Raw genomic sequence first — 9,794 nt, 5'->3', positions numbered from 1 at the left:
GATGCAAGCCGCAGGCATCGGTGGCCCTGGGGACATCCAGCAGAGAACAGACCCTGCCAGGCTGCCAGCCTCCAAAGAATTCCCAAATCCCTGTGGGGTGCTGGCAGTGACAGCGTGGGGCAGAGACCCCCTGGAATGCCGGGACAGGACTGCCAGCCCGAGGGCATCCGCGCTGGCAGGGAGCCTGGAGAGCCGGCGCCTGTCCCGGCTTGTCCCAGACCACCCAAAAACCGGTGGGAAGGCGGCGCCTGACTCACAGCCGTGTTTTGGAAGCCGAAATCTCCCGCTCATCACAGGAGCTGCCGTTGCTGCCGCAGCCCGTGCCCGCGGGCTCGGCACGGAGCCACCCGCCAGCCGCTCCGGGGGCCAAACCCTGCGGCGGGGCGGGCAGGACCGGGAGCTGCCGTGGGCAGGAAGCACTGCGGGCGGCCGTGGAGGAACCCCAGGCCACACACCACCGCGTGTGGTGGCACCTAGAAAGGCATGGGCAGTGTTTTGAGAACTCCCCTACACCCAAAAGCAGGGGGACACTGCTGAGCTGGGCGAGCAGAGAGGGGCTGTAGGAGAACCCCGCCCCCCCCCCCCCCCCCCCCCAATGCCCCGGGTTATCTGAGATGTCTTTTCCAACCTAAATGGTTCCACGATTCTGTGCGATGCGCTCCCGGGCTGGTCATGGCTCTGAAGGGATTGGGCAGGGGTCAGGGGCTGTGCCATGCCGGCCCCCGGCACAGGGGATGTGGCCGAGGGGGATCCGGCAGCAGTTCCCGTGGAGCTCAGCGTGCCAAGCCGCAGGCGGCCGCCCGGGAAACATCCCACATCGGGACCCAATTACCGGCAGGAATTGTTTTGTGAAATACCAAACCCTCATGGCACGGCCCGAGATTGGGAACAGATTTATCTGCGTCGCGGGTTGCTCTTCCCCGCTCTCCCCTTCCCTCCCACCGCACAGAGCAGCCTCGGAAAACCCCAGCATGCAGCTGGAGCAGATGGGATGCGGCTCCTCGTGGCTGCGGGGGGCTCCCCACATCCCCAGACCCTGGTGTGGATGCACAGCCCCAAGGAGGAAAATTTTCCTGCGACCCCAGAACCTGCCCAACAAAACCGGACATGCACCACTGTTTATTCTGGTTTTTAATTATAATCCAAATCATAACACAGCCGTAAAATGCCCCAACAATATGGAAGAGGGAATGTGGATGTTCCCAAAGTGTCTGCCTTGGGGGTCAGAACCCAATCATACAAAAATAGAAAATAAGGTATTTTTACATATAATATATATATGATATTTATATAAAGTCAAGAGCTTTTTGGTGTCAGAGCTGAGCTGGTATTTACACAGGTGACAACAGAAGAAATGAGAGAAGGAGTAAAAATAAATACAGGTGTGGGCAGAGCAGGGGGTGTGGGGCCGCACAGCCGCGGTGAGGGGTCCTCGGGGGGGATGGACAGGGCCAGCTCCCCCCGCAGCCTGGGCTGTGCCCAAAGCTGTTCTGGCAGGCAGGGATTAGGAGGGCTGGGGGCAGCTGCCCCAGACGATGGGCTCTGGGTAGGGGGACAGTTGTGCCCCCCAGCCAGGGCTGCCACTGCAGCCCTCTGAGCACTGGCGTCGCCTCTGAAGATGGTGGGAGCCTGGTCTGAGTGGGCCTAGGAAAACCTAAACTGAAATCCATTTGAACACACACATGCTGAAACTTTAGGAGACAATAACATACATATATTTTTTTAATATATATAAAAATATATATCTATCTCTCTCCAATCTGATGCAGCGTGCGCTGCCTTTCCTGCCGCTGGCAGCTGGGGCCGAGCCCCTCAGGGAAGGCGAAAGCGCAGATTCCCTCTAGACCTCGAGGTCCTGGCCAGAAACGTCAGCAGAGTACCGAGAATTAATCCAAAAATAAATAGGCCCAGGGCTGCCGGCCAAGGACACGTGGGGGGGCCCACGGACACCCCTCCGCTCCGCGCCAGCAGCAAGGAAGGGCACCGGCCAGCGGAGAGCTCTGCCGGGCACCGGAGCATCCCAGGGCAGCACGGCCTTGCTGCGGCCACGAGCCCCCTCCCCTGCTCCCTGGCCAGCAGGATGGGAATGGAACCCCCTGCGACTGCTTAACATACACAGGGATAAATAAGGATCTTTTTATCTTAATAAATATCAGGTATATGGTTTGTACAATATACACATAATGCCCCTGTCTCCCGGCTCCGGCTCGGCCGAGGGACGATTCACACATAGTTCTCCTCCACGCTGTCCGTCTCTGCGGAGAATTTGGCCGCAGCTGGAAACAGAGAGAAGTGGTGAGGGGGGTGTGAGGGCCAAGCAGGCACTGGGGGTCGGTGCCCGCTGCCCCCTGCCCTGCCCTGCTCACCTGAGCAGCTCCCGTAGTGGCGCACGCCGATGGAGCGGCCGCGGTGGCAGGTGGCTCGCCGCAGGTGGCACGCCGAGGGGTAGGTGACGTTGTTGTTGCCGCACAGGGCATGGTCCAGGCTGGTGGGCTCGGGGCAGGGGGCCGTCCGGCACATCACGCAGTGGGCGCTGCCCGTCTGGTCCACCACGCAGGTGTGGGTGCCGGGACACACCACGCTGGAGCAGGACTCTGCAGGGAAGCACAGCGTTGGAGTGACCCCAGGAACAGCCACCCCCTTCCCACGGCTCCTTCAGAACCCCAGGGAGGCTTCGGGCATCATCCCAGGGAAACCCAGTCCCTTCCCACCTTTTCCTACCAGGGGACAGAGCAGAGCTAGGGACCGGAGGGTCCTGATGTCCCCCATGGGTGCTGTTCCCAAGGTCAGGGGCTGGCAGGGGTCGGCATCCTGAGCACAAGGGAGCTCATGACCTTGAGCCCTTGGGCTCGGCCCTGGCCCGAGCTTTGCCGCGCGGGAGGAGCCGAGGTCCAGCTGCAGCAGCGGAGCGCGGGGCTGAGCCCGCTCGGCGCAGCGGGACCCGGCTGGGCCAGCGGCCGCACGCAGGTGCCTTGGCAGGAAAGCAGCAGCCACTGCGGCCAGGCTGGCAGCCGCCGCGCTGGCCTCGGCGAGAGGGAAGGGCAGGGTCACCCTGGACCCGACCCAGCGCTGGAGCGAGGGTGCACGGGGGTGGAGGGAGCCTGCGCAGCAGGATCAGGCCCTGCCCGGGGCTCTGCTGGAGCGGGTGGAGGCTCATGCACCCCCATCATCCCTCCACCCTCCTCTCTTTCCCTGATGGATTGGAAGACTTGGCATCTGCAGCTCCCAACTCCCATTTCTTGCCCCATGTTTTCCTGCGCAGTCCAGAGCAAAGCCTTCCAGAAAGGAGGGCTGGAAAAATAACCATAATCCTTCTGACAGCTCTTGGCAGGGCTGGGAGGATCGCTGCACTCTTTACAAAAGAGGAAAAAAAGGGGCTTGACGTTTGTAAATGACATTTTAGGGACTGTTACTGCTCAGCCCGCAGCAAGACCAAACCCCATTGCACCAACAAGCTGCAGTGTCCCCTCAAAGGGCACTGAGACCCATGTCCTGCAGGGCCCTGCACCAGGACAGAGCTTCCCTCCTTGTCCCACAGGGAATGGGGACAGGACAGGGACAGGATGGGGGTGGGACGCAGTGGGGTAGGGGCACGACTGCACCTTACTTTTGCATTTGCCCTGGTACATCACTTCGAGGTCGGGGTGGTCTCTGCACTTGGCCGTCAGCAGGTCACACTCGTCCCGGTAGGTGTAGCCATCGGAGCCACAGACCTGCAGCTTGCGGGGCAGGCTGGAGCAGTCGGGGGCACAGGCACACTGGGGACGCCCGTGCTTCATCTTGCAGACCTTGTCGGGGCCGCACACCACCCCCTCGCAGCTCTCTGGGGACAGAGGGCAGCAGCACATGAGGACGTGGCCCTGGCTGCCCCCCACCAGGGAAGGGTCCGTCCTGCCCAGCCCCACGGTGTGACACCAAGTGGGACAGCACTGCCCTTGTGGTCCCAAGCACCCCCCGGGTCACAGCACGTGTGCTGACGCCGAGCTGGCCCAGCAGCATCTGGATCTGCTCAGCTCCTCCAAGGAGCAGGTCGTTGGCTGCGACTCCACGCAATCCTCCAGTGCTCACCCCAGCCGGAGCCCCGGCTCTGCTCAGCACCAGCTCGCTCACTCCTTCCCATCTATTTATTCTTTGGAAGGAGACATTTCTTTTTCTTGTGCAATGGAAAAATCTATCTCTACAAGGCCTCAGTTCCACCAGAAGTAGCCGGGAACTTCGCGAGTTGTCCGGGCGATCGGGAATGCCGCTCCCAGCAGACAATGCCCGGCCCTGTCTCTCTCCGTGACTGGAACACAAGAGCGGGAGGCAGCAGCCAGCGCCGGTCCCCAGACAGGCAGATGCTTTGTCCCCCCGGGTCACCTCCCGGCCAGCGCGGGGGCCAGGTTCAGGGGGTCCTGCCAGTGCCCCAGGACCGTGCCCACGCCGGCAGGGATGGAGAGGGGCTGCCAGCTCCAAGCAGGGGCCCATCCTGGTGTCCAGGGACCCAGACACTGGTGCCTCTGCAGGGAGAGGCAAAGGGGTCAGCAGCAGGGATGGGAGGCTCTGGCTGGGGCAGCTGGACTCCCCTTTGCCTCCCAAAGCACACACATCCCTCATCCCAAAAGGACCCAATGCCCCCACAGCTCCCAGGACAGAGGCACTGCTGGGACCCATCAGCAGCCACGAAGAGAAGCGCAGGGCAGGACCAAAAGGCTTCCCAAGATGGGGATTCACCCCCAGCAGGAAGGATCCCAGCAGACAGGGTGTGTGCTGGGAGCTCTGGGAGGCACGGAGGGGGATTTCCCTGTGGGAGGTGGGCCACCTTAGGAGACATGGAGGAGGGGGAAGGGGAGAAAGAGAAAGAGGAGGAGGATGAGGAGAAGAAGGAGAAGGAGGAAGGGGAAATTCCCTGTCTGCTTGGCTCAGCTGTCCCTGGGGGAAATTCCCTGCTGGGAAACACTTTCCCATTTTGCTCCCTGATTTCCATAGCTGGGGCCTGTCTCAGGGAAGAGAAGACTGAGACTGGGGGACCCCAGGACAGAGGGGGACAGCTCCATGTCCCAGAGCTGCCAGAGCAAACGAGACCCTCATCACCCTCCACTCTGAGATGTTGCCAGCAGAGCAGAGTCCGATCATCCAGACTATCCCAGCAAGGGATAGTTGGAGCAGTTGGAGAATCCGCCCGTGACCCCAACCCTGCAGCCTGGCTTCCCCCTGCACTGGGTCCTTGGGGGGGACACCGTGTCCCCAGCAGCTGCAGCCAGGAATTCCACCTCCCCCCAGAGACCCATTTGCAGAGCCCCCAGGGTCCGGCCAGCACCATCCCTGGCTGCCCCGGCTGCAGCCCACTTTATCCTGGAGTAACCTCTCCCAGCCTCACAGGCCCAGGGAGTGGGAGCACAGCTCCTCTTATCCGCCCTCTTCCAAGGCCTCTGGAGCCTGGTGAGGAGCAGCACCAGCTCCATCTGGATGGGACAGGCAGGGGCTGGCTGCGGGTGGGGGGTTGTGGTGCACGTGCTGGCCAGGCTCTCTAGCGGTTTCCTCAAAGATCCTGCTGCCAGACACCAAAAAACCCCAGGAAACGCAGCCCCCACCATGGTCTGTGGCCAATAGCAGCCCCCACTGTGTCCCCCAGCCTCCCGACAGAGATAAGTGAGGTGGGTGCAGACTCCTGGTTGAGGGCTGCCCGTCCCCACTGCACTTTGCCTCCAGCACAGGGGAGCCCCTGGAGAGGGTCCCAGTGCTCCCAGCTCCTTCCAAGCAGTGATGGGGCCAGGGCCAGGATCTCGCTCAGCTTTTGGCTGGTGCAGAGTGCAACCCCAAGCTGCAGCAGGACGGGCCTGAGGAGCTGCCATTGTGGCAGTGCTGAGGGGTGCAGGGCACTGGGGGAAGTGGTTTTGTTAAAAACCTTTTCCCCTTTAAGCAAATAACAACATGACCTTCCAAAGCCCTGCTCCTGCCTCCTGCGGGCAGCAGGTCCTTGAGCGTGTTCTCACACAGCCACGCAAGTGCTGGAGGATCCGCAGCTCTGGCACACGCCAAAACATCTGGCGGGGCTGGAACTCACAGCTGGAGAGTTTCCACTTCTGGAACTGCCCGTTACATAAAGCCATTTCACACACGCGCTGGGAGGAGCGAGGGGCAACGGAGGGGAAGAAATAGATCTTTTTTTCCTTAGAAAAACCTGATGAAGTTTCCTTCTGAGCAGCCGTGGTGAGGGCAGGGGAGGGAGGCCCCAGCGCAGAGGGGTTAACTTGGGAACAGCCAGCCCCAGATCCTCTCCCTGCACTTGGCTGCCCAGCCAAGACCTGGGTCATGCATCCCACTCCCCTGGGAGAGCAACTAAAATACACTCAAAACGACAGCAGCCGGGGGACACAGGCTGTCCCGCCAGCCCTGATCCACAGCAGCATCCGTCCAGGAGCTGCAGCAGCGGGAGCATGGGGTCAGCAGTCCCCAGGGTCCCTGTGCTGTCCCAGACCAACAAGGAGAGCCCCGTCTGGTGAGGGGCAGCCCAGCTCTGTGCTGCTGCATCAGCCGGAGCTGCAGACTCTTAAGTATTGCCCCTAGGGCTCCACACATTCTCCCTGGGCAGAGCTCGGCCCTACAACAGCTCCTCACCCCCCCCAGCCCGCTCACCTTTGCAGGGGTGGCAGGTCACCAGCCCCAGGAAGCCCAGCAGGCTGATCTTGTTGCCTGGGTAGGTGTAGTTAGACCAGGCCACGTCCACGTTGCCGTTGGCACAGCATTCCTCCCACGTCACGCCTGTCTTCAGGATCATGGTGCACTTGGCCTCCTTCCCCTGTTGCAGCCAGCAGATTCCACCTGCGGAGAGGGCAGAGGGTGAGGGATCCCTGCTGTGCCAGAGCCCCTGTGAAGGGCAGTGAGATCCTGGCTGTGGCTGGACCACCTTGGGGCAGAGGCACAGGGATCACTCCAGTGCCTGGGATGAGTTGAGGAACCTAGAGGTGCTCTGTGCTGGCTTCTGTGGCACAAGAGCTGTCCCAGAGCAGGCACCTCCAAGGGTCCCTGGCATGGCAACTCAGTGCCCCCATGGCCACCCCAATGCCTGCGACCTGCTGCCAGCCCTCTTCTGCCAACAGGCTCCAAATCCAGCACTTGGACCACAGGGAGGGACCAGCTATCCCAGCACTCCCCGTGATGCTCTGGGAGATGCCCAGCCTGCCAACCAGGATCTGGGCTTGCAGCTTGCCTCCCCCTTGCCCTGCTCTGCCTGCATCTCTGCCCAAATTCTGCCTGGCCCCACAGAGAGGGGGTCCCAGCCCAGGGCAGCAGACAGAGTGAGGCTAGTGGGTGGCTGCCGTGAGGGCTGGATCTCCTGGCATGTGCCAGTGGCCCCACGGGGGGATGGAATTTTTCCCTGACACGGGAGCCCGACACCCACGGCCTCTGCAAGGAGCATCTGAGCCAGCAGCTGGAGCACAGGGCACTTGCCCCAGCCCTTGGGTCTGGGCCAGACCCGCGGCACCGGATCCCTCTGACTCAAAAGCCTGTTTGTTCCGTGACCCACCAGCAAATCAGTTAGATGATTTTTTTTTTTTTTGTGAGTGATTTCTTTGCAATTTCCGCCTCTGCAAACCAGCCTCTTGTGACGCTTATTTGGGTTCGAGCTCTCATTAGCTGTGCTTGAGGTTTGCTAAACGGCGAAAGATGGAAGGGAGGGATGGGGGCAGGGACGGGTCTTGCGCTGCCAGGCGGGAGTCGTTCCCCTCCTAAGCAGGATTCACCCTGCTCCAAAGCGGAGCCCGCCCCCGCCCTAGACCCCCTGTGCCCCCCTCTTTCCCCACGCACAGGATTTTGGTTCGGTCACAAGCACACGGGGCTCCCAGCCCGTGGATGGAGCAAACCCTCGGGCTGCGGGAAGCAGCGCCTGGACACTCCGGGCAGCACCAGCCGCTCCAGCACGCGGCTGGCATCGGGGTTTTATCCTGCACGGATTTGTCCAATTGCTCTTCCAAGCCCAATTTCCCGTTACAACACCGCGCGGCCCCCGCTCCCCACGGAACACTCAGCATCGTGCGAAGGGAAGGTGGAAACTCCCGCGCCGCTGCGGGAGAGGCGACACCGGCAGCACCGCACGGCTTCGAGGCGCTGGGAAGGACTGATAGAGCCCCGGTCCGGGGTCTTGGGACGGCGTCTCCCACTGTCCCGACGCCGCCCAGGCACGGCGAAAGCCGCTAGCACCGGCAGCGGAACCGGGAGGGTCCAAGCTCCGTACTCCACACCCCGGTCATGGACCGGCCCCGGTCCCGGCCCGTCCCACTGGGGAAACGCAGTCCCGAGCCGACTCTGCCGCCCGCAGCCCGGGAACGGGGATCCCCCGGGACACACGAGGGTGCGGGATGCCGGGGTCGGGCAGCGGCACCGCCGCGATCCGGGACGCGGCAGCGGGGCCGGGCGGGACCCGGGCGGTCGCTCCCGCCGCGCAGCCACGGGACCCGCCCGCCGGAGGGACGGCGGGGACCGGGACACCCGAGCGTCACCGCCGGGAACCCGGCGGCCGCCGCTCCTCCCGGTAAAGCGGGTTTGCGCCGCCGAGAGCCCGGCATCCGCCCCGCGGGACGGGACAGCGGTGTCCCGGGGTGCCGCCCGATAACGGCGCCGCGACCCCGGGCCGGGCCGCCCCCGCCCCGAACACCTGCCGGCGGGAGCGGCGTTACCGGCGGCCGGGGCGGAGCGGGCGGGCGGACTGCGCCGGGACCGCCGCAGGGATCGGGACCCCCGTGGCTCTTACCGTGCGCGGCGGCGGGGCTGCAGAGCGCCAGCAGGCAGAGCGCCAGCCGCAGCGGCATGGCCGGGCCGGGCGGGGACGGGCCGGGACGGGCCGGGGCGCTCCGGTGACCTGTTGCTGTGAGGCGGCGGCGAGGCCGGCTGAGCTATAAAGCGGCGGGGCGGCGTGAATCACCGGGCGGGGCGGCGCGGGGGGGCCGGGGCGGGGGCAGCGGCGGTGGAGTCGGGGGGCAGCGAGGGGGATGAGCGCGGGGGGGCGGGGGGAGGCAATGAGGGTCTGATCGTCACCGAGTGGGCGGGGGGGGGGTCGTGTCCGTGCGTCCCCCGGAGAGGGCGGGGGCCGGCATCCCGGGATTGAGATGGGTCGGGGAAGGTTTGGGGTGCTCCCCGTGATCGGGGTGCAGCAGAGAAGACCAGTGCCTGGGCAGAGCCCGCGGCGTGGGGGACCCCAGAGCATTCCCCTGCACGACCCTGTGCTGCCCGCGCGGCTGTGCCTTCCCCACCCATCCTCGCATGAACCCGAATCTGCCTCCTCCTGCCCTCCTCCTCCTCCTCCCAAAGCAGCCCCGGCTGGCAGCAGGGGTACGGTGTGGGCTGTCTCACATGTGGCTCCTTTCATCTCTGCTCCCCAAACGCTCCCACAGCTCGGCCGGTACCCAACATCACCGCCAACGTTCAGAGGGAAACTGAGGCACCACCTTGAGCCCTGCCAGGCAAGGAGGGGAAGAAGAACTGTGGGGCCGTACCCCCATGGCACGTGCTGCCCCTGTCCTCCACAGATGTCCCCATCACCACGAGGACTGCTTCATCTGGCTCCTGAACAGTTCCCCTGGGCTGGGGAACTGCAGCTGGGCCAGCACTGCCAGGCTTTGCAGCGCTCCCAGGCTTTGTGGGGCTCCCAGCAGGACAGGGGAGGGCAGCAGAGAACCCAGGGCAAGGCAGGTCAGGTTTGGCCTTGCTCCTTGCTTGGTGTCCCCACAAAGAGATCACCCACCTGTCTGAAGGGGAGTCAGGATGCACCAGGGACCGTCACCCCGCTCCCCAGGCACAGCGCTGGGGGCACA

The 9,794-nt window shown here is 63.7% G+C and overlaps 1 protein-coding gene across 1 annotated transcript; it reads right to left on the bottom strand.

Moving 5' to 3' along the window:
- Positions 1 to 1,113: 1,113 nt before the first annotated feature.
- FSTL3 (follistatin like 3) lies at positions 1,114 to 8,850 on the bottom strand. The gene is made up of 5 exons (XM_039566408.1): positions 8,735 to 8,850; positions 6,619 to 6,804; positions 3,608 to 3,823; positions 2,367 to 2,594; positions 1,114 to 2,276 (listed from the first exon to the last, which is right to left on the bottom strand). Exons 1-5 carry the CDS (start codon positions 8,790 to 8,792, stop codon positions 2,224 to 2,226), a joined length of 741 nt encoding a protein of 246 aa, XP_039422342.1. The 5' UTR covers positions 8,793 to 8,850; the 3' UTR covers positions 1,114 to 2,223.
- Between the last annotated feature and the right edge of the window lie 944 nt (positions 8,851 to 9,794).

This window comes from Corvus cornix, chromosome 28 (assembly GCF_000738735.6).
Source record: "Corvus cornix cornix isolate S_Up_H32 chromosome 28, ASM73873v5, whole genome shotgun sequence".
Taxonomy (NCBI): Eukaryota; Metazoa; Chordata; class Aves; order Passeriformes; family Corvidae; genus Corvus; species Corvus cornix.
Note: the sequence above shows the minus strand (reverse complement) of the source record. Positions and strands in the feature narration are given on the sequence as shown.

What these genes read in the sequence shown, in the direction of transcription:
- FSTL3 (XM_039566408.1), bottom strand. Translation starts at nt 8,792, where the DNA reads ATGCCGCTGCGGCTGGCGCTCTGCCTGCTGGCGCTCTGCAGCCCCGCC. An exon ending in GTACCAGGGCAAATGCAAAA is followed by an intron (nt 2,595 to 3,607) that starts GTAAGGTGCAGT and finishes GCTTCCCTGCAG; the next exon opens with AGTCCTGCTCCAGCGTGGTG. An exon ending in CCACTACGGGAGCTGCTCAG is followed by an intron (nt 2,277 to 2,366) that starts GTGAGCAGGGCA and finishes CTCTGTTTCCAG; the next exon opens with CTGCGGCCAAATTCTCCGCA.